A 25,284-nucleotide genomic window follows, 5' to 3' on the forward strand; every position below is an offset into this window, starting at 1 on the left:
GTACCCGGGTCCGGAGGAGAGTCTCCTCTGATATAGACCTGGGTACCATCCGCACATTGGAACGCGCATCTACTTATACAATGATGCGTAATCCATGAGTTCTAATGCAAGTCAATGGCGGCGAAAACGCAGCACTTCCGCAAAATAATTGGTAGTGCTGCTTTTTTTTCCGCAATGATAATCTGCAGCGGAAATTTCCGCAGCATGTGCACAGCACATGCGGATTATCATTGGGGAGCATGGCAGACCTTCTACCATGCATTTTTTAAGCGTTTCTGCAGCGTTTTTGCCGCTGCGGAAACGCTTAAAAAACACATCGTGGGCACACAGCCTAAGGGGTCACCAGAATCCCATTCTTAGAATTGGTGGAAGTCCCAGCAATTGGCAACTTATAACTCATCTAGTATCTAGGTGATAAGTTGTTATGGTCGGCTAATCCCTTTAAGGTGAAGCTATCATCAGAAAATGACTTATTGTTTAACCCCTTAACGACCTTGGGTTTTTCCGTTTTTGTGTTTTCATTTTTTGCTCCCCTTCTTCGCAGAGCCATAGCCTTTTTATTTTTTGGTCAATATGACCATGTGAGGGCTTATTTTTTGCGGGACAAGTTGTACTTTTAATCGCCATCACTGGTTTTACCATATCGTGTACTGGAAAACGGGGGAAAAAATACCAAATATGTGTATGTGGGTTTTTTCTTTATTATTTTATTTTGAATGGGACGAAAGGAGGGTGATTTAAACTTTTATATATTTTTCTCCAATCCCCTCCACGACAGCACACCTGGAGGTAGCCTCCCCATCCTAATTAGGGACACGAAAACAAGAGGTTAAATAGCCCCTCCCTGCTGCAATCTCCAGTGTTTTCCTGTCCCTATGGGATGAAGAGGTTATTTGGGGTGCCTCCGGCCTTCCTTCCTTGGCAGTTCCCGTGTGTCTCTTTGAGAGCGGTACCCCCTCACTCACCTGTGCCTGCGGGTAAAGCCGAGTAGGGTCTTGGGGGCTGGGGGCCTCCTGTGCTCCCCGGCCGGAGTCTCCTCTGTTCTCCATGGCGGCGTTCCGGCGCGCATGCAGGATGTGCCGGAAGTCAGGCTTTCGGCCTGCGGGACGTCACTTCCGGTGCGTTCCACCGTGGGAACGCATGGGGGCCGCGGCGGGAAATTCAAATGGAGAAGCCGCGGTTTGCCCCGAAAATGAGGATCCTTCACCAGATAGGTGAAAATTTGGCGCTGGATCTCGGTCTTCCCTACAAAAGACCCAGATGAGAAGACTCCATTAAGGTAGGACAGAATATTCTGCTACTATGGAGGGTGCTGTTCCAAAGCCTGTGTCTGCAGAGCCCAGCACTAACCAGGCCCCAGTAAGTACTAGGTCCTAGGTTATTCCCCACTCTCTTTTGAGCAGGATCCTAAATATATTTTAAATCTCCCTCTTTTTATTTTTAATTTAGGGAGATAAGGATCCTGCACCGAGAGTGGGAGAAAGCACTACAGTTTGCAAATGTGCCATCTGTAGAAAAAAGCTTGCTTCAGGGCATAAGAAACCCCTATGCCGGAAATGCACTGACAACATTATGAAAGAAGAACAGCCTTCCCTTATGGAAGAAGTCAGGGGAATGGTTCGGCCTAGCCTCCTTCTCACAGACCTTTTCACAAGCCAGAGCTGAAGGTCCATCTCAGAATTAGGGTCTATGGAGGAACCGGAAGAAGGGATCCTAAGTGAAGATCAGGAGGAAGTTAGGAAATATTACTTTTCGTCCGAGAATATGGAGGAATTGTCGCATGTGAGAGACACGATGCAGGTGGAAGAGGAGAAGGAAACCCGTACAGTTCAGGATGAAATGTTTGGGGGTCTGAAATCCAAAAAGAAGGTAGTGTTCCCTGTGCATGACAACATTCGGAGTCTTATTTTGGATGACTGGGAGTCACCTGAGAAAAGGCTTAGTATGGCAGGAGAAATGAAGGATAGATTCCCTCTAGATAAAAAGGTGGCTAAGCTTTGGATGGAAGTCCCGAAGATTGATGTACTGGTGGCAAGGGTTGTGAAGAAAACAACCCTTCCCTTTGAAGACTCGTCACAGCTCAAAGATCCTATGGATAGGAAGATGGACAGACTGCTAAGGAAGACATGGGAAACATCGGCGGCTTCACTGAAGACTAATGTTGCTTCAACTTGTGTAGCTCGTTCCATGTTCCTCTGGCTCCAACAACTAGAGGAACATCTCTGGAAAGGTACTCCTAGATAAGATCTCCTAGCATCTCTTCCTTTGCTGCAGAAGGCCACTGGATTCCTAGCGGATGCCTCAGCGGAGTCGGTCAAGATTGCGGCAAGATCGGCAGCATTATCGAATTCTGCGAGACAAGCCCTGTGGTTGAATATGTGGAGTGGGGACAGCGCATCAAAATCTAAGCTTTGTTCCATTCCATTTAAAGGAGAGTATATGTTTGGGGCGGTCCTAGACGAGTTGTTGGAGAAAGCATCCGACAAGAAGAAGTCTCTGCCAGAGCCAAAGAACCCAAGAAGTTTCAGAAAGAGACCATTTCTCCCCCCTCAACAGCAGCAGCAAACATATCAGTACAGAGGCAAGGGTAAAATTGGTCCCTGGAGTTACCCAAAAGGGGGAAGAGGCAGGAATATCTTTCAAGGTTGTAGGCAGGACAGACAATGACGCCAAGAAGGTAGGAGGCTGTATTGCAAGCTTCCTTCCTCAATGGCAGCTGATATCTTCAGACAGGAAGATACTGGACATGGTGTCGGTAGGAGCACAAATAGACTTTAAAACCTACCCTCCAAGAGTGATAGAGGTAACATCTTTACCATCAACAAGATTACACAGGCTCCTAATGTTAGGTCTTCAGAAGCTTCAAAACTCTGGAGTCATTTCACCAGTGCCTCGCATGGAACAAGGAGAGGGACACTATTCTCGGGTGTTTCTGCTAAGGAAGGTCTCAGGTTCTTACAGGATAATCCTCAATCTGAAGCATCTCAACCAATATGTGAAATACAGAAGGTTCAAGATGGAGTCGATAAAGTCCACGATTCCGTTGATTGGGAAAGGATTTGTCATGGCAACAGTAGACCTGCAAGAGGCTTACTACCACGTGCCAATTCATCCGGATTGCAGAAAATTTCTCAGATTTGCTGTAACTCAGAACCGAGAGGTACTTCACTTTCAATTCAATGCCGCGATTCTGGTGCAGCGCTGTTAAATGCCGCTGTCAGAGATTCACAGCGGCATTTAACTGGTTAACAGCCGCGGGTGGATCGCGATTCCACCCGCGGCTGTTGCGGGCACTTGTCCGCTGTAAGAATCAGGAATCAGCAGACATGTGCCCGGCTCAGTGCAGGCTCAGCACCAGAACCCCCGCTGAACCGGGTGTGATGGCCTGGGGCGTACTAGGCCATTAAGGGGTTAAATCAAGGCTTTGTTATAGATGTATTTTTAGAAAAATATCTAGGAATGCTTTTTTTTTTTTTCTTCTTCATATCACTGTTTTTCTGAAAAAAAATCTAAATTAGTAATCTTGCAATTTTCACACTTGCCACTGGGGCCTTTTTAGACTCTTACTTCCTGTCCTTTCAGAACGAGTTTACAGGTTTTCTTAATCACAATGGTTGATGTCACAGCGGACCCTGTGCCCCCTTACCTTTATACACGCCCATTAGATGCTTTTTATACAAAAGATAGGGCTGGGATCCGACCATCGTGGCTATGTACGTGTGTTGTTCCTTGAAACAATCAGAAATTAGACTCTAAAAAAGATTTTCCTATTTCATTTTTAATACAGAAAAAAACATTTGCAAATACATTTAAAAGATACATTTAACACGAAACCTGATTTAACAAAAAGGTGACTTTCTGATGGTCGCTTCCATATAAAGGAAACTTGTCATCAGGATTGTGCTAAGTAAACTGCAGGCAGTGTCAGGTTGGCGCTGTTGCACTGATTAAAATGATACCTGGGTTGATGAAATCCGTCCTGTGATTGTTTAATCTTTATTTGCAGTTTGGAGCTAATTAGAGTCTCGTGCTTTGGGGCGGCCTGTGGACGGGGCTTTTGTTGGTGCTCTGTTCTGATATTCATCATTGTGGCTTAATCATAATCTCCAAACTTTACTTAGCACAATGTTGATGACAGGTTCCTTTTAAGGACTCCATTGTGGGGTGATCTAGGACAGCTGTAGTATCATTGACCACTTCCAGGTGTTGGCGGACGATTTTTTTATGGGGATTTGTGTACCGCCACCTTTGCCACTCCATCCTATTAATCTTTCTCTGTACATCGGGCTGTCGTCCTGCGCTGGTGATTATTTATTAAGGAGTTTTTCTATGTGATATCAATAGTCTCTCTAATTCTACATGTCTCGTCTGTAGGTCTGGAGCTGCTTTGGCTGTTACTGCATATTCCACATGCCGTGCATCCAGAAGTGGGCCAAGGACAGCATATTCCTCGTGTCTTCACTGACAGATGACGACTTTGAGAAGAGAGATTATCCTTGGCCCTGGTAAAGGAGAGCACTGAGATCTTGAGCATACGTGATGCGCTATGGAGACCAATCTTCTCCAAAATCTGTTCTTTCTGATATTACTAGTTTATTGCTGCGTTGTGTTTTATACACAATATACACATACAATGTCATGTCTGATTTAGTAAGGACATGAATATGGTTATTCGCTTTAAGGAACAATATATGTTTCTTACCATTATCATTTTGTTTTTAACTCTCATGATTTTCTTTCTTCCTTTTTCTCATGTCTTTCAGCCCAAAATGTCGGTATGAATATAAGAGATCACAGACCCCTGCTAGGTATTACTGTTACTGTGGAAAGGTAGAAGACCCCCCTTTGGACCCGTGGCTTGTCCCGCATTCCTGTGGACAAGTCTGTGAAAAAGAATTTAAGCCCTCGTGTGGGCACAAATGCCTGCTGTTATGCCATCCAGGTGAGATGGTGAACCAGACATTATTTACCTGCAGAGCCAATTTCCGCTGCATGTACACCTACAATGAGGTGGATGCTTGTTACCTCCAGATTAATCCTGGCTTGTGTGATCTCTTGTATAAATTGGTCCCTCCATCAGCTCACTTAAAGGGAGTCTGTCAGCACAAAATGACTGTGCAAACCAAGCACAGGCGCTTATGCTTTCTTGGTGTGGCCAGACACTTCAGTGCACAGTCAGAAATACTGCTTTTCTATCTATCTCTGCCTCCTCTCTCCTGTAAAGACAGTTGTCAATCATGGAGGAGGAGGGCGGATATGGATAGAAAGCAAGTAGATGGAAGGTGCCCTGGACTGTTTTGTTCACACCAGAACCACAGGAGCGCCTGTAGCTGGTGTGAACAGTAATTTGTTGCTGACAGACACCATCTATAAGCTTCTTAAGATATTTAAACATCCAGGACCCAGATTTGTGCCTAAGTTTCCATCGTCCTCTTAATTACAGCGGGGTTTGGGAGTCTCGCTCTACCATTATACATGTTGGGTAAGGTCCGTTGCACTGTAGTTAACCACCTTGAAGGATATGCCATAAATGTCTGTAGATCCAACTTCTTGGACCTGCTCCATAATGGGCTCCCCTGTTCAATATGCCACCTGTTGTGATGGCTGCTAGCTGACACGTCCAGTCTGAGGATGAATGGAGAGATGGCCGTCCGCATATGTCCAATTTAAAGCACCACTCGAGCATTTTTTTTTATGTTACCACTGAAGTGGTGCCACTAATGTAAGTTCCCTGCCCCCAGTATTCTACCCACCAGCCGCCGTCTTCATCTGTTATCGGTACCCCTCCGGTTGGTGTTCTGCAAGTTATGACCTGCTGGATCGCTCCAGTGTTTGCTGGACAAGCCAGAAGTCACGACTCAATGAAAGTCTCTGAGAGCCAGTACAAGGGTTTCATAGATTTACACTGAGAGCTCGTGACTGTTACCTCTGAACTCTGGTCAGTCAGAAGTTGCGGTCACTAGATGACTGAGCGAGACCCAATGGACATGCGATGGGAAGACCCCTATAAGCTAGTCTTCAGCATTCATGCATATACTGCTAGAGGTTGCGATTAAAAGTTTTTAATTGTTAAGTAGATTTAATTTTTTAGTAAAAATAAAATGAATAAGTTGCCGACTTTGTTCTCTCTTAGGTCCATGTCCGCCCTGCCCAAAGATGGTGACCACCACTTGCTATTGTAAGAAAGCAAAGCCTGTTCCTAGACGATGCAGCACCAAAGAGTGGTCCTGTCAGCAACCCTGTGGGAGAATGCTGCTGTGTGGGCAACACAAGTGTGCAAATCCATGTCATAAAGGTAGTTTCTAGATTAATAGATATCCTTTAGGCCCTATGCACATATTCACAGTAGCCACTGATGGTAATCCACGCCATGTGAACAGACCCCTGAAGCTTCCTGTCCATTGAAAATGGTGACTAAGATACTTGCATATTTCTAAGCATTTCTATATAATTTTGGGGGTAGATTCCTATTGCAGTATACTACAGGTGCATGCGGTTTTTGAAAATTCCATCCATATGTAGCATTAAAAATAAAAAAAACGCTGGGAAATCTGATCATGGTGTGCCGTTTCAGAGTTACGATATGCTCATACTTATGCAGAAATCTACCTATACATTAGTTTAAATCTGCAGCACAATCCTTGACAAAATCTGCATGTATCACTGCACTAGTGCTGGATTTCAGATCAACTTCCCCCATCTGTACAAAACTCCTGATTGTTCACGTTCTGTCTTTTTAGATCCTCCTACACAATTCTTGTAGCAACACAGGAGCTTCTGACATATTATTATTGCACTTAAAATTTTCCACAACTAGTTGAATTGAAGGCAGTAGGACAGCCACAATTCGGATTTACATTGCAGCCTTCAACACGGGCAAGCCTGGCCAATAGTATCATGTGAAAGAAGCCCAATCATGGCATGTAGTCTGTGCGTATGTTTTGCTCCATATTTGATGCGCAGCCCTATGAAGGATGCGCAGCCCTATGAAGGATGCACAGTATGTCCAAACATTGCTATATTTAAATATAGTTGGTAGTGTTAAATATATTTTATGTATATTGTGAATAAGCCTGTGACAAAGGAGCTCTAGGGACTTGTGGCATCTATTTGAAGAATTGCTGCCGTCCTAATGGGTGCACTCATGTCGACATGATTTCTGTGGCCATGTTCTTATGCTGCACACAGTAAACAAGGAGCTCATAAACTTCTTTGTGGGCTGAGCGCATGAGACGTTACTTCAGGTGACAACCCTGTAAGAGGCTGTGAGGGTCCGCTTCACAACGACCTTCCACCCCTTTTGCAAGGGGGCCAGATTCAATGGATCACCAATCCAGTGCCGCTGCTCCGGTGGTGTCCGACAGTATTGACATCCATACAGTCACCTGAAGCCGCCACAGGGTCAGGTGACTAATGGACTGGACGTAATAACTTCTGCTGAGATGACTTCACATCCATCAGCCTGACAATCGGTGACCTCCGTAGTTAGCTCACTGTATGGACAGGATGTCCTCCGTCCTGGTCCAAGCATAAAGAATGAGCAGCAGAGCAGGAGTAGCAATGGGGGGTTTGGAAGAAATAAGTAAGATTTTATTCGTTATTTTACTATGAGCCCCTTTTGAAAAAGTGATGGAAACCCCCTTTAAACTGCCTTTTTTTTATATCCGCTTGTAGAGACTGTAGCCATTATTACAAAACATTGTTTGCTTCCAACAAGGCACGTGGAAACTAGTGTGAATCCCAGGTCGGCCTTCCTTGTACTCAGGGAACATTGTGGACTCTATAGCTGTGTCCAATAAAACATGCAGGATTTTGTCTAATTTTCAATGTGTGACTCTATTTTCAGGAGACTGTCTGCCGTGCCCAAGAGTCAGCAAGCAAAAATGCCTGTGTGGGAGAAAGGTTGCCGAACGGCTGTGTGCCAGCCCAACATGGCAGTGTGATATTGTGAGTCCCTGCACCACCACTAGATAACATGCACCTTACTGAGCAATATTTACCGTATATTCCGGCATATAAGACGACCTGGTGTATAAGACGACCCCCCTACTTTCCTGTTAAAATATAGAGTTTAGGATATATTCACCGTATAAGACTACCCCTTTTCCAACGCATACCAAACACCGGTAAAAATTTAAAAAAAACAGATTTGAATTTAACATGGTCCTTTTTTAATTTAAATTCTTATGACATGCAGGTATATAGCAGGAAAACTGTCACTCATAAACATAAGGCATACAACAACAACATTACTATCATCCATTTTCATCAGCGGCATACACCGGTACCCGACAATTTACAACAGAAAGAATAGAGCTTCACACATAGATTAGATAGATAGAAACATGTCAGTCACATATATATGAAGTACAGTGACAGTGTTGCTTACTGTACTTGTCATTTAGTGTAAAGGATTTATTTAAAAAAACAATAGTGTTTTCATGCACCGTCTCTTTAAAAAAGCCGGCCGGCAATTCAGCAGCGGTACCCGACAATTTATAACAGACAGAATAGAGCTTCACACATAGATTAGATAGATAGAAACATGTCAGTCACATATATATGAAGTACAGTGACAGTGTTGATTACTGTACTTGTCATTTAGTGTTAAAATAAAGGATTTATTTTAAAAAAAATTGGCGTGGGGTTCCCCTTAATTTTAGTCTCTAGCGGAGGTTAAGCAGACAGCTGGGGCAGATGTTTGAAGCCTGGGAAGGGGGTAATACCCACGGAGCTTCCCAGACTACTAATATCAGTCCCCAGCTGAATACCTAGCCTTTACTAGCTATTAAAATGGGGGACCCCCCCAAAAAAATGACGTGGGGTCCCCCCTATTTTAATAGCTAGCAAAGGCTAGGCAGACAGCTGGGGGCTGATATTAATAGCCCAGGAAGGGTGCCATGAATATTGGCCCCCTCCCAGGCTAGAAACACCAGCCGTCAGCCGCCCCAGAAATGGCGCATCCATAGGATGCGCCAATTCTGGCACTTAGCCTCGCTCTTCCACGCTGCCCTGGTGCGGTGGCAGGGGGTAATAGGGCTGGGGTTCATGTCAGCGCCAGCTGCCATGAAGCCCAGGTTAGTAATGATGGGCGTCTATAAGACACCCCCATTACTAACCTACAAAGTGTTAAAAAGAAAAAACACACACTACACCAAGAAAAAAATAATTTATTTGAAATAAACCACACCATTTTATTTAATTCTTAGTTTACTAAAAAAAAAATAGTTACCTGTCCACGTTCCTGCGCTGATCTCCCATGCACAGCTGTCACATCTGGAGATGGTGACAGCTGTGCATGGCTGCTGTAAGCTCACACTGCCGGGAACACGTCCGCTCCCGGCAGCGGGAGCCACTGACTGAGGTCACCGGAGTGCATTCAGGCAGCGCAGCTCCGGAGACCTCCTTTACGGCACTGCTGTACCGTGGGAATTTCTCACGATACAGCAGGGCCGTGAAGGAGCTGACCGGAGCAGCGCTGCCTGAACTCCGGCGAACCCGCTTATGCAATGACGGGGCTGCTTTACGGCCCCGTCATTCTAGCGGCGGCAGCGGTTCAGAGCGGTCACATTCTATGTGGCTGCTCTGAACTGGAGATCTTCGTGGGACACTCGTGGACTACTACGGAGGGGTAAGGATAAGGTTGTGGTTTATTATTTTATATTTTATTACAGGAGATCGATGGCTTCGGGGAATTAGGTGTCTAGGTGAGTATAGGTGTAGTTTTTTATTTTTTACTTTATTTTAGGTGGCGATCGGCGGGGACAGGTAATGTATGAACTAATTTATTGTAGGTAACCACTGGCCACCAATGACATGTATTTAACATTTATTGGGGACACAGTAGGGCAATTTATATAGCAGGATCAGGCTGATGGGAACTACTGCTCCCATCGAGCTGATCCTGCTGGCAGGAGTGGACGGGGGACAGACATAGGCCGATGGGAGTAGTAGTGTCACATCGGCCTATGTCTGCCTGCACGCACACACCCGCACACATCGCACAGACACCGCGCACACCCGCAGACATCGCACAGACACCGCACACACCCCCAGACATCGCACAGACACCGCGCACACACTTGCAGACATCGCACAGACACATCGCACAGACACCGCGCACACCCGCACACACTCGCAGACATCTCACAGACATCGCACAGACACCCCACACACACTCGCAGACACACGCACAGACACCCGCACACACCAATCATGACGGGTCTGGGAGGTGAGGCTGACCTGTGAGACTGTGGGAAAGTTCATGTGAGTTCATGCAATGCAGTCAAGCATGAACTCACATGAACCCTCTGAGGGCACCGCGGCGACTTCAAATGAACAGCTGATCGGCATCACCTGATACCTCAGCTGTTCATTTGAAATAACCGGCGGGAAAGCGCAGCACAAAACGGGAAAGCCGGCGGTGAAGTCTTTTCACTGCCGGCTTCCCCGCCCGGGTCCTTCGCTCCCCGCTCCTTTGTGCTGCGCTCCCCGCCCGGTCCTAACTTACGGTCGGGATGGGAGGTGGCGAGGGGAGCGGAGGATCGGGGTGGGAGGCTGCGGGGAAGCAGTATGGGGCTGTGTGATTGTTTAAAAGCCGGCGGATTTTTACCGCCCACCGGCTTTTAAACAATCAGGAGAATTCTCCCACGCTGGGATGGCATTCTGATGACAGGCTGGATCTCAGCTGAGCTCTACCATCCAGCTTGTCATCCTTCAGAGACACTGCAGAGCGCAGGCATTATGGGAACTTCCGATTCCGGTATTCGATATTGTAAAAGTATCGGAATTAAGTATCGGAATTCCGATACCGCGAATATCGGCCGATACCCGATATTACAGTATCGGAATGCTCAACACTACTTGTCACAGAAGCGATGCGAACTTCCCAGCTCCGGACACAGCGCAGCGCTTCTGTGACAAGTGAAAGCTGTCGGCACAGAAGCCCTGCTCTGTGTCCGGAGCTGGGAAGACACTGCGATGTGTCAGAAAAGTTCGCTAGGTTCTGTCTGTCTCCGCTGCTGGGAATACGCTGCGCTGTGTCCCAGGCCTGAGAAGACACAGCGCAGCGATGTGTCAGTTTCAGCACAGAAGCGCTGACTGTCTGGACCTACCGCCGCCGTATTTTAACTCCCTCCACCTTATATTAACTCCCACATGGCAGGGATACGGCCACGGCAGCTTATTAACACCCCCAGACTATCCCCGCATGTCAATTTCTGAAAGTTCAAAAACATTACCGGCGTATAAGACGACCCCAGACTAGACAGAAGATTTTTCAGTCTTCAAAAGTCGTCTTATACACCGGAATATACGGTAGATGCAGGGTTTTGGTACATTGCAGGTTTCCATGTGCTTTTGGGAAAGAAATGCTTTTGTGAGTTTCAGCCACATTCGCAAAACTGCTTTATATGAAATGACCATATTCTAGTTTTTTTTTCATAAGACCCTTCATGTAAGGGGGATAAAACTGAAGATTTCCAATACTTTGGGCTTTTCCCAGTGATACTTTGATCCGAGGGGTGTCAGCAGTTGGGACCCCCCTGCATTCAGCTCCTGAGACTCATTTCCTGAGATTTTGGTTTCTCACAACTGATAACCCCTTTTATAATTTTCTCCTTACCTTGCAGAGATATGAAGTGACTCTACAGTCATATTGCATCACAAGTAGCAAATGCATTGTATTACATTATGGTCTACATATAGTAATTTTTACCACTCGTACAGAGGCACTGATACATTTTACTTATTATTTCAGGTCTGTGGAAAAACATTACCTTGTGGGAACCACACTTGTGAGCAGGTTTGCCATGCTGGACCTTGCGGGCAGTGCCCTCGTTCCGGGAATCGATTGTGTCCATGTGGAAAAACAAGTACGGTTCTGACTGATGAGCACAATTCTATATCTATTGTTATATATTTGTGATATATCCCTGAATATTTACAGGGTTGTCTTCCTTCCACAGAATACACCTTGCCCTGTACAGAAGACGTCTCCACTTGCGGTGACAGCTGTGACAAGGTGCTGGAGTGCGAGATGCACAAGTGTTCTCAGCGCTGCCATAGAGGCCCCTGTGAGACATGCCGACAGGTGGGTGAACATTTGCACTAACGTTCATCTAATTGTTTCCTACAGTGATATATGAAGAATTTTCATTAATGACTATTTAGTACTGGAGTTTCCATTTCTGCAGATAATAGAGCAGTTTGTCATTAAAGTACACTCTGCACCCCATCTTGACTGAAAAAAAACAAATGTAGAAATTTTTGCAAATTTATTAAAAAAGAAAAACTGAAATATCACATGGTCATAAGTATTCAGACCCTTTGCTCAGACACTCATATTTAAGTCACATGCTCTCCATTACCTTGTGATCCTCCTTGAGATGGTTCTACTCCTTCATTGGAGTCCAGCTGTGTTTAATTAAACTGATAGGACTTGATTTGGAAAGGCACACACCTGTCTATATAAGACCTCACAGTGCATGTCAGACCAAATGAGAATCATGAGCTCAAAGGAACTGCCCAAGGAGCTCAGAGACAGAATTGTGGCAATGAAAAACTGCAAGAGCGCAATAGGGTCTTATCCAATTAATAAATGTTACATAAAGGTATTAAAAACTGCTCACCTAGTAGGGTTGTGTGGGACACAACACCTATAAAGCCTGGACTCCAAATGCTGCAGCTTCCTATGGATATGTCAGAGATAGATGCTGGGAAAGGAAGTTGTTTCTGCGCTCTCTGGGGTCACGACAAACCATTAGTATGGATAAAAATGTAGGTTTATTGTCTACGCATTTCAGGACAACCTTACATAACCTTATAGGATCATGGACAGAGTCATGAGTTCCATTGAAATAGAATGAATAATTTCTCAAGTATTGGTGTGTATTTTTTGTGACTGTTTAATGTATAAATAATGTTAATTAATATTGTCCTTTAATTAAAAAAACACTTGTTTGAGTGAAGGGAATTCTAGGTTCAGACTTCACTGCGTGTGGAACAGGAGGCAGCGAATCAAACAGAACAACATTGCATCAGGGCTGGGAGTCCCCTCACTCTGAGCTCAGAAAGTGAGGTGAATTGAGTTCAATAGCATGGAAGCAGCCTGGACAGCAGGTTTTTTGTATGTTATGTATGGTTGTCCTGAGGAAGGAGTCTGTGGACTCTGAAACGCGTAGAATTGTGGCTAGGTTCCTAAGAGCACAGTGGCCTCCATAATCCTTAAATGGAAGGAGTTTGGGACCACCAGAAGTCTTCCTAGACCTGGCTGTCCAGCCAAACCGAGCAATCGTGGGAGAAGAGCCTTGGTGAGAGAGGTAAAGAAGAACCCCAAGATCACTGTGGCTAAGCTCCAGAGATGCAGTAGGGAGATGGGAGAAAGTTCCACAAAGTCAACTATCACTGCAGCCCTCCACCAGTCGAGCCTTTATGGCAGAGTGGCCCGACGGATGCCTCTCCTCCGAGAAATATGAAAGCCCGCATAGAGTTTGCTCAAAAACACATGAAGGACTCCCAGACTATGAGAAATAAGATTCTCTGGTCTGATGAGACGAAGATAGAACTTTTTGGTGATAATTCTAAGCGGTATGTAAGGAGAAAACCAGGCACTGCTCATCACCTGCCCAATACAATCCCAACAGTGAAACATGGTGGCAGCATCATGCTATAGGGACAACTGGTTACAATTAAAGGAAACATGAATGCGGCCAAGTACAGAGATATCCTGGTTGAAAACCTCTTCCAGAGTGCTCTGGACCTCAGACTTGATGAAGGTTCAACTTCCAACAAGACAATGACCCTAAGCACACAGCTAAAATAACAAAGGAGTGGCTTCAAAACAACTCTGTGACCATTGTTGACTGGCGCAGCCAGAGCCCTGATCTAAACCCAATTGAGCATCTCTGGAGAGACCTGAAAATGGCTGTCCACCAACGTTCACCATCCAACCTCACGGAACTGGAGAGGATCTGCAAGGAAGAATGGCAGAGGATCCCCAAATCCAGGTGTGAAAAACTAGTTGCATCATTCCCAAGAAGACTCATGGCTGTACTAGCTCAAAAGGGTGCTTCTACTCAATACTGAGCAAAGGGTCTGAATACTTATGACCATGTGATATTTCAGTTTTTCTTTTTTAATAAATTTGCAAAAATTTCTACATTTTGTTTTTTTTTCAGTCAAGATGGGGTGCAGAGTGTACTTTAACCCCTTAACAACATTAGACGTACTAATACGCGTCTGTGCCCTGGGACTTAAGAGCCAGACCCGTATTAGTACGTCATCGCGATCGCGCGCGCACACAGGCTGTGCGGGCGCGATCGCCGCCGGGTGTCAGCTGATTGTCACAGCTGACACCCGGTACTATGTGCAGGGAGCGGTCCCGCACCGCTCCCAGCACATTAACCCCCGCAATTCTGCGATCGAAGTCGATCGCAGCATTGCGGTGGCAAGGGGAGGTGATCGCAAATACTCACCTCCTCTTCCGGCCTCCAGCGCTGTCTGCCGTGGCTTCCAGGATGTTGCCATGACGACCCGATGTCGTCATGACAACATCCGGGTCACCAGACAGCAGGAAGATTGTTTGGACATGCGCAGTGCATCTCCAAACTATCTTCTCCCTGTCCAGCGCTGACAGCCTGCACGGCACAGGGATGGTGCTCCATTCCTATGCCATGTAGACAATCAGAATAAAAAAAGTGAAAGTCCCAGAGTGGGACAGAGTAAAAAAGTGTAAAAACTGTCAGAAAGTGAAAAAAAAAATTGTAAAAATATAAAAAAATAAATAAATAAATAATCCACCAAAAATAAAAATATAATGTACCCATCAATAAATATTATTATAAAAAAAGCAATAAAAGTACACATATTTGGTATCGCCGCGTCCGGAACAACCTGACCTATAAAACTGTCACGCTAGTTAACCCCTTCAGTGAACACGGTAAAAAATAAAAAACGAAGCAAAAAACAATGTTTTATCATCATACCGCCAAACAAAAAATGGAATAACACGCAATCAAAAAGACGAATATAAATAAACATGGTACCGCTGAAAACGTCATCTCGTCCTGCAAAAAACAAGCCGCCATACAGCTCCATCAGCCGAAAAATAAAAAAGTTATAGCTCTCAGAATAAAGCTATGCTAAAAAATAATTTTTTCTATAAAATTGCTTTTATGTAAAAGTGCAAAACATAGAAAAACGATATAAATGTGGTGCCGCTGTAAACGTACTGACCCGAAGAATAAAGCTGCCTTATCAATTTTACCACATGCGGAACAGAATAAGAAAAAACAAAAAAAACAATTCCTGAATTGTTGGTTTTTGTTTTATTCTGCCTCCCAAAAATCGGAATAGAAAGCGATCAAAAAATGTCACGTGCCTGAAAATGGCACCAATAACAACGTCAACTCATCCCGCAAAAAACAAGCCGTCACATGACTGTCTGCCAAAAAAAATTATAGCTCTCAAAATATGGCGATGCAAAAACTAGATTTTACAAAAAATGCGTCTTTTAGTGTGTGACAGCTGTCAGTCATAAAAACCCCATATGATTCTGGTATCACTGTAATCGCACCGACCCGAAGAATAAAGTCGTCTAATCACTTATACCGCACGAGGAACAGCGTAAAAAATAAACTCTCTGGTTAGGGTTAGGGCTAGGGTTAGGGCTGGGTTTGGGGTTAGGGTTGTGATGGGGTTGGGATTTTTTTCAAAAGTAAGAAAAAAAGATGACGATATGGCGACTAGTGTTGAGCGCAAGTGCTCGCTACTTGAGTTTGCATCGGGTGCTCGGGTATGCATTGAGTATCTTGGGTATTTGAGTGACATGCTCGAGCCTCCGCCCCATATGCTTCGCGGCCAAAAAACGTTGCGGGGATTGCTTGCCATGCACGAGCGATCCCCGCATGGTTTTTTTTGGGTGTCTAATAACCGTGAAACATCCGGGCGGGGACTCGAGCATGTCACTCGAGCACATGCAGTACATGGTGCATACCTGAGTACCCGATGCAAACTCAAGTAGCGAGCACTTGCGCTCAAGTGTAATGACAACTTATTCAATATGATGACCTAATGTTATCAAATTCTGTGTCGTACCTCTGGGTTCAAAATGTTCACTATACACCTTAATAAAATCCTTGAGGGGTATAGTTTCCAAAATGGGGTCACTTGTGGGGGAGCTCCAATGTTTGGGCACACAGGGACTCTCCAAATGCAACATGGTGTCCGCTAACAAATTGAATGGAAAATCGGCTCAGATTGTTAGCGGACACCATGTTGCGTTTGGAGAGCCCCTGTGTGCCTAAACATTGGAGCTCCCCCACAAGTGACCCCATTTTGGAAACTAGACCCCCCAAGGCACCTATCTAGATGCATAGTGAGCACTTGGAACCCCCAGGTGCTTCACAAATTGATTTGTAAAAATGAAAAAGTGGAAAAAAAAATACTTTTTCATTTTTACGAATCAATTTGTGAAGCACCTGGGGGTTCTAAGTGCTCACTATGCATCTAGATAGGTGCCTTGGGGGGTCTAGTTTCCAACATTAGGTCACTTGTGGGGGAGCTCCAATGTTTAGTCACATCAGGGACTCTCCAAACGCAACATGGCGTCCGCTAATTATTCAAGCAAATTTTACAATCAAAAAGTCAAATGGCGCTCCTTCCCTTCCGAGCCCTGCCGTGCGCCCAAACAGTGTTTTTTCCCCACATATGGGGTATCTGCGTGCCCAGGGGAAATTGCACAACAAATTTTGGGGTCCATTTTTTCTTGTTACCCCTGTGAAAATCAGAAAAATTGGGTCTAAAGTAACATTTTTGTGAAAAAAGTTAAATGTTTATTTTTTTCTTCCACATTCAAAAAATTCCTTTGAAGCACCTGAAGGGTTAATAAAGTTCTTGAATGTGGTTTTGAGCACCTTGAGGGGTGCAGTTTTTAGAATGGTGTCACTTTTGGGTATTTTCTGTCATAAAGACCCCTCAAAGTGACTTCAAATGTGATGTGGTCCCTAAAAAAAATGGTTTTGTAAATTTTGTTGGAAAAATGAGAAATCGCTGGTCAACTTTTAACCCTTATAGCTCCCTAACAAAAAAAAATGTTGGTTCCAAAATTGTGCTGATGTAAAGTAGACATGTGGGAAATGTTATTTATTAAGTATTTTGTGTGACATATCTCTCTGATTTAAGGGCATAAAAATTAAAATTGTGAAAATTGCAAAATGTTCAAAATTTTTGCCAAATTTCCGTTTTTTTCACAAATAAACGCAAGTGATATCGAAGAAATTTTACCACAATCATGAAGTACAATATGTCACGAAAAAACAATCTCAGAATCAGGGGAATCCGTTGAAGCGTTCCAGAATAATTACCTCATAAAGTGACAGTGGTCAGAATTGTAAAAATTAGCCTCGTCATTAACGTGCAAACCACCCTCGGGGGTTAAGGGGTTAATGAGAAAAAAAAAATGAACTTTTTAGAATTTACCAAATGGCTGCAATGAAACAAAGAGTGAAAATTTTAAAGGGGTCTGAATACTTTCCGTACCCACTGCATGGCTGCATGTACAGTGTATGGCTATACTGTATGTGTGTGATATACTGCCTTAGACGTCTAATTAGCACAATGCAACAATCCCTTGAAAATCAGGGTGTGCTCAGGGTGATTAGATCTGATTTGATCAGTTACCTGTTTCTTTAGTGATCTCCTGCTTTAATAGCACATTCCAGAACACAACTGTGTTATTGTTGGTAATATTTTATTAATATCTTATGCCCATATGCTGATTATTGGGGTATGTCGGGACCCCATTATTGGAAAAATATTTTTGGGCTCTACAGGCAAGAGAAAAATAAGCCAGCAGGTAATATGTGATTGCACTGCTCTTCCTCAGTGCTCATTAAACAGTCCTGGTCCATAATAATGTAATGCCCATCCACCGCAGACTCGCTGCTTTTGTACATTCATGGATGTGGTTTATTGGCTACTTATGTGACTGCTGGACACGATGTTGAAAGGAAGTATTAACTTTGCAAATCATTTTGATTAAAAATAAAAAAGAGAGAGAATTCCCATTGTTTTTCATATGCAGCTTCATATAGACGACAAACTAACCCCATGGAGTCTCTTTGCCCGTTCTTCTACTGTCTGTTCTGTAGATTGGCAGCAGATGGGCACATGATTACAACCATTCTCCTCTTTTCTTTAGATGTACTGGACTAATACAGAATGGTTACAGAATAGCCTCTTGGGTTTTGCAGGAAGGACACAGAAAATGTTTACTTAAAAGCTGATTTAGTAGAGTGGTTTCCCTTTATGTATAAGCAGTTATTGGTTTTCAAGGTGACGGTTTCTTTCGCACTTCTTGGTAAATTGATGCAATATACACAGAGTTCTTATGATTTTCCTTCCTTGAGTCGCACGGCTGTGTACAATTCAGTTTTGCAGATCATCAGTAATTGTCTGCAAGGCGCTTTCCTTAAGTATAAAACCCATTACCAGTCGTGGGCTGACGCTCTAATATTTCTCTATTGAAGGAGGTTGAGAAGCAGTGTCGTTGTGGCAAGCACACCAAACGGATGCCTTGTCATAAGCCTTATCTATGTGAAACCAAATGCCCCAAAACCCGGGATTGCCAGAGGCACCAGTGCAAGAGAAAGGTAGGACTGGAGAGAGATGGAACTGAATCATTTGCATTTTCAACTGCTGTTACAAAATAAAAGCTTGTGGACTTAATTTGGTTCTTTATGTTCCACTGATTGACAGCAAGCAGACATCTTAAATTGTAAGGACTTGAAACAAAATATGATGGTCGAAGTATTGCTTAAACGGGTTGTCCACTTCTCACTCTTAATGTTTGCTCCCATTAAAATATAATCACTTATACTCAGCTCCAGTACCAGCGGTGTGGGCACTCGCATTCCCAGGGCTCACATAAGGTTGTTATGTCACTCAAGCCCTGCACCCAATCAGCGTCGGCTTCTCTGTCCTGCCCGTAAGAAGAATAAGTAATCAAGAGGAGGTGAGCACTGCGGCTGCTCTGTCACCTCTTCTTGATTACTTATATGTCGGAAGGTGGGGACAGTGACGCCGGCGCTGATTGGGCACAGGGATCACATGACATAATAACCTCACGTGAGTGCCGGGAATGCAAGTGCTGACACCGCTAGAATGGCGCCGGCACAGGAGGTGAGTATAAGTGATTATATTTTTAACAGGGGCAAACTTTCAGATCGAGAAGGGGTTGTCCGAGTAGTGGATAACCTCATTAAAGCACCACTCCAGCGTTTTTGTTTTTATTGCAGCACTGGAGTGGTGCTACTAATCAAAGTTCCCTGCCCCCAGTATTATAATCACCAGCCACCATCTTCATCTCTTCCCGGCGCTGCTCCGGTTGGTCTTCTGCAGGTTGTGACCTGCGGGATCTCTCCAGTATTTTGGTGGACGATCTGGAAGTCGCACCTCAATGTAAATCTATGAGGGGCAGAACGAGGCCAGAACAAGGGTCTCATAGACTTACACTGAGAACTTGTGACCGTAACCTCTGACTTCCCGTCAGTCAGGAGCTGTGGTCACAAGATGGCGGCACAGGACCGGAGTAGCGCTGGGAACAGCTGAAGACTGACTGGTGAGTATAATGCTAGGGGCAGGGAACAGACATTAGTAGAAACACTTCAGCACTGAAATGAAAAAAAAACTGCAGTGGTGCTTAAGTTTTCATTATAAGACTGGACAGCACACATGATGGATTATATTGGTCCATTCAGATGAGTAATGAGGATTGTACCAGCCTAACGGGATACACAATGTTATGGAGTTCACCTTTATCCTGTGCCATGTGTGATACACTGATTACTGGGCTGTGTTACAATTTTAACCCTTGAAAGGGGTTGTCAAGCAGCGCATTCTTAGAAACCAGTCTGTCAAATGTACTGGTAAGGACTGGGCAGAAACGAGGAGGATTAGCATCAGTAAATCATTTTTTGTGTTTTATCTATAATTGGGTATCTGCATAAAGCATGCCATTCACCATATTCATAAAAGTGCTGCACATAAAAATGTGGCGCCGCAAAAATATGCTGGTGTACATGTGGCAAAAATCAATCATTAAAGGGAATTCGTCAGCTGTCACCACTTACAGGGTGTATGTGTTAGGCCACGGCTCCACTATCAGTATTCGGTCAGTATTATTTCTCAGGAGTGGGTGACAACACCAGGAGTGGATGATAAATGCAGAATTGGTGACTTGTTTCTATTATACCTTTTCTCTGATTGTTCCTCACCTGGTTTTGGCTCCCACTCCTGAGAAAAAATACTGACCGAATACTGACCAAATACTGATAGTGAGGCCATGGCCTTACTCTGAAATGTTGCAGAGTCAGAGAGAGCCAGACGGATAGTGTGGGCCTGATTAATCAAAACTGATGTTGTTCTCGCTGGTCTTGATGAGGGGGCATACTGGAGTTTAAGGAGGAGGACTGTAACAGGGTCGGCCGTGTACACTAGATCAGTTCCTTTTCTCTTAAATGGAATCTGTCAATTTGTGCCCCATAGATATTTCTCTTGGAAGAAGTCGCAAAAGATGAGCGAATTTGTTAAAAATCCACTTTGAATACATTTTACTGACCAACAAACTTCTTTACAGAGCAGTATTTCTGCATTTTCACCTCCATGCTCTGTTTAAAGGCTCCTTAATATGAAATATAAACATAGATAAGGGGATTTTTGGCAGAGCTGCTCATATTAAGCTGCAGTCTATAACAGTTTGAACGTGGGGCATGGTGTACACACTTTAGACCTGATTCATCAAGTCCGGCGTTGATCACGCCTCTTTATGAATCAGGAGCACCGGAAGAGTGGCGTGCACCTTGCCACAAATCCTACTCCAGTCCCTGCTGGAGTAAGATTTGTAGCATGGCGAATGCTGCCACCACAACTCATGAGTTTGATGGTCGCCATGCCCCAGCCCCGCTCTATGCAGAATACTGGCATGAGTGTTAATTAACTGGGCCCTATGGGCTTTGTACATGGTGACACCAGTGTCAAAAATGTGCCATAATGCAGCGTAAAAGGGTTATATACGGAGAGCACCCCAATATGTGTAATGTAGTGTGTTCTGCTCCTGAACCAACCTGTATATTAAAAACGTTGTCGGAGAATTGCACCTTTTCTCACAATTTTGTTTGAATTTTTTTTATATATATATATATATATATATATATATATATATATATATATATATATATATAATATAAATATACATTTTTTTTTTCTTTCAATAAACCAGTCAAACAAGAACAATTTAAATGGCTGAACACAACCAATATAACAAGTGATTGTTTTTTCTTTAAATCCCTGATAACCACTTTAAAACTACGAGGAATCTTTTCTATGCTTTGGCCAGTAGAGGCGCTGTTGCATTAACATTCACATAGCACATTGCTAGTACAATGCCGCTTTAATATTAAAAATGATAGCAAATATATGAAACTTTTTTATTATTGTATGAATTGCAGACGCATACCTGCAGCCATGTGTTATAAGTTATAAATAAAACTAGATCTCCAGCCGTGCCTTTCATTACTAAATGCAAAGAAGGTTTTGTACCTTTTAACACTTTTGACATACAAAAAATTAAAAAATATAAAAAAATAAAAAAAACAAAGTTATCTATCCATATATTTTCTGGCAGTGAACATCTGGCAAATTCTAAAAATGTCATTCAGTACCTTACACTCATACGCAACATTTGGTTTAAAATGACATGCTTAAGGCCCCCATTCACATTAGATAAGTCAGCCAAACTACTAATTTTGGCTGGATTGGCCGACCATCTAATATGGGTGCTCCTGACCCACCAATAAAGTACGTCCAGGGACATACGGATCTTGGGATTTCTAATTCAGTTTATCCTTTGAGGAGTTAAAGAAGTTGTCTGCTACATCCCCCACGCTTGGCCCCAATAATATAAAAAAGCTTATACTCCCCTCCCATGTAGGCGCTGTTCCAGTGGTGTCGGCACTCGCAGTCCCAGGTCTCCCATGCGGTTGTTGTGACTTGTGACCCCGCCGCCCAATCAGCGCTGCAGTCACGGTCCCCGCCTCTTGTCGAATTGAACATGAAGAGGAAGTCAGAGATCAGCTGCAGCCCGGACTTCCTCTTCATGTTCGATTTGTCCTAAAGTCGGGACAGTGACGCCAGCGCTGATTGGGCGCCGGGGTCACATGTCACAACAACCGCATGGGAGACCTGGGACTGCGAGTGCCGACACTGCTGTAACGGCGACGGCTTGGGAGGTGAGTATAGACTTTTTTAATATGTTGGGGCCAAACATTTTGATCAAGAAGGGGTTATCCAAGTAGTAAACAACCCCTTTAATCCGCTGCCCAATGTGTCTCCTGGAGAACACAGGAGAGAGAAGTCAGAAGAGATCACTGTCATCCCAGCGATAGTATGTGTGGGCCCAGCTGTGTTCTCATCTGTGCTGTGGCTTCTGTTTATAACCACACAGCCCTGACAGGTAAATTACATTACCGACACCAGCGTCACTGAGCAGATCCCCCTGGCTGTAATCGGGTCCATCAGTAATATTTCCACCGTCACAAACAATCTAATGCATGGGCAGCAGGTATCAGGCATCGGCTGTATGATCTCAGCCAGGCATGTGTGACTCTGAAACGCAGCGTGGTTTCAGAGAAAAACGTACTTTACAAACTGCTGGGGACCGAGCCGCAGTGTAGACTAGTCAGATGGGCGGGTCCCCGGCAGAATCTCCCCGCCCACTGCCAGTGACTGGCAGGTCTCTCCCTTTATGCGCATGTAGGCAGCTGTCACTCCAGGGCAGCGGGTGTGCCAACCCGCCTACTCAAGAGAAGGGCTGTGAATGCTAGCTGGTAAGTAGATTCGCTCCTGGTCACAGATTACTGACCTGGCCGATGGATTGGAGCCAATCGATTCTCCAAACTCTAGTCTGGACTTGTTTTAATATGTAGCACCCTGCAAATGCCAAGTATAAACGAAGAATCCTATTTCATTTCACCGATGATCATTCTTCTACTTGCTCGGTCCATAAATCCTGGTGTGGTAATGAGACGGAACAACCATTGTAACCTGACAATCCTTTTAACAATTATCCATCTGTAATATGTTTAATTCTGGATCAGGCTCTTTCCTCACATTAGGGTATTTCCTTCTCCTGAAGTCTAGTAAGTGTCTGGTTATGTTGCAATCATCAGTAAGGGGTCACAGACACCTGGGATTAAGGAGGAGGAAATCTTAGACTTTTATTACAGCAGAGGATTGGGAAACAAGACTAGTAATAACATTGCCTCGCTTCCCATTGTGTTCCTTCCTCGACTAGTGTTACACATTGAGAAGTAGTCGCCCACACCATAAGTCACGGACCACTCACTGCGAGCTGTGACTGGTGTTCCCCATAGTCACTACACATAATTTAAGAATAAATCATTTATAATAAGGCAAAGGCACATGGAGTGATTTTCAAGATGTACGTCTGACTTCCACATTGTGGTTTCTTGCAGTCTTCAGCCTCCTGGATTTTGGACAGAGGGACATTAATCACATTTTGCCAGTCACTGTCCAGACATCTGCTTCACTCTCTTGTACATATCATTTCCGGCTCCCGTGGAACTTACAACTTTAAAGGTGTTTTCTCAAACGATTTATGATATGTCAACGAAATATGCCGACATTCAATATTATCAGTCATTGTAACCTCTTCTTTATAATCAGCATTTAAAGGGGTTGTGACACAATCACAACTGATCACAGAAGGGGCGCACTGCTGGAAATCCCGCCAATCACAAGAATAGGGGTCTTGATTTGCCTGTTTCAGTGCAGCTGCTCCATTCATAATGTATAGGACTCCTGATGTATACACCGGTGCAAGGATGCTGTGATGGCTGTATACAAACGCTATGCAGCGGCACTCTGCAAACATTAAATGCATCAATTCTTACAGGTTCTTGGCACACATTTTGATCCATGTGCCAGTGACAAGCCGTCCTATTAGATGGGACTCGAAGGTAGTCACAACCCCTAAATAAATGCACAGTGTCGAAAATCCAGAGTCGGCACTGCCTGTAGTATTAAATATATCCTGATTATTGCATTTCCTTCGAAGTCCTGTATGGCTTTAAAAGACTTATTTATTCCAGCTTTACCGTCAGCGACCGCTTATATTGCAGCGGCACACATTTTGTGCTGACATTGGGAAGTGCAGGAGTGTCATTGTTTCCATAATATATTAATAAAGAAATTGTCCAATGCTGAAAACATTTTTTTCCTAGGCATAAATGTTTTTTAAAATAAACTGAGGCATATTCCCCTTGCGTAACACTAATAGATCCAACACAGGCCAAGGACCATGCTTCCATTTGTTGTTTTGGAAACATCCTTGGCTAAGTAAAAAAAGAAAAAAGTCAGCGTTGAGCAACCACTTTAATGAATGGCTACTGCCAAGGTCGATGCACTCAAATTCTCTTTCCAAGATTGTTTTTCAACCATTCACAAATTGACATCACATGTCGGGTGTCGGTGTATGGAGTAGGCTCAGGAGGTGAGCCTGCACTGGTACAAAGGAGAATGCTGGGAGTGTTACATAACCAGCATCATCTTCTCAAGCAGCAACTGGGGCTAGCTCTAGTTACTGCTGCTTAACCTTTCAAATAGCATAATTGCATGTGCACTCTTGCACCAGCTACCATCAGCCCCCTGCCATTGCGTTGCTTACACAGTGTAGGCCCAATTGATTGCCCCATGGATACCATCTTAGTCCTCATAAAGCATACAACACATGCTAGGCTTCACATAAGGGAATGACATTTTAACTATATATTGCAATACAGTGGTATTGCAATATATAGAACAAACATTCAGAAAAAATATAGTAAAAGAAAGCTTAGAAGTACAAAAATTCAAATACCCCCCCTTTAAATAATAAACAAAAAAGCATGAAATAAAATCATATTTAGTGCTGCCATGCCAATAAAAGTTTGATCTATCAAATTCTAAAATTATTCAACACTTTGAAAAAAAGTCCAACCACTATAATTGCGTTTTTTTTAAATTGTCGCCACATCTCCTTTAAAAAAAAAAAAATGCAGCAAAAAGGGATCAAATCATACACACCCCAAAATGGTATAAATAAAAGCATTAGCTTGCGACGCAAAAAACAAGCCCTCACACAGCTCAATAGGCGAAAAATAAAATAGTTTATGGGTCCAAGAATATGGGGACACAAATCAAAATATTTTTTTAACCAATTTTTTTTTC

At 43.9% G+C, this 25,284-nt stretch overlaps 1 protein-coding gene across 2 annotated transcripts in view; it reads left to right on the plus strand.

The window, feature by feature from the left end:
* The window catches only part of NFXL1 (nuclear transcription factor, X-box binding like 1), a 133,609-nt gene that overhangs the window by 30,350 nt on the left and 77,975 nt on the right, over positions 1–25,284 (plus strand). For both annotated transcript variants that reach the window (XM_073645534.1, XM_073645533.1), the window contains exons 5-11: positions 4,375–4,505; positions 4,764–4,942; positions 6,134–6,295; positions 7,847–7,947; positions 11,759–11,873; positions 11,967–12,091; positions 18,528–18,650. In XM_073645534.1, coding sequence (XP_073501635.1) covers positions 4,375–4,505; positions 4,764–4,942; positions 6,134–6,295; positions 7,847–7,947; positions 11,759–11,873; positions 11,967–12,091; positions 18,528–18,650 — 936 coding nt within the window. The remainder of the gene's footprint in view (positions 1–4,374; positions 4,506–4,763; positions 4,943–6,133; positions 6,296–7,846; positions 7,948–11,758; positions 11,874–11,966; positions 12,092–18,527; positions 18,651–25,284) is intronic.

This window comes from Phyllobates terribilis, unplaced genomic scaffold (assembly GCF_046119375.1).
Source record: "Phyllobates terribilis strain yellow unplaced genomic scaffold, ASM4611937v1 Scaffold_1__5_contigs__length_1240528914, whole genome shotgun sequence".
NCBI lineage: Eukaryota > Metazoa > Chordata > Amphibia > Anura > Dendrobatidae > Phyllobates > Phyllobates terribilis.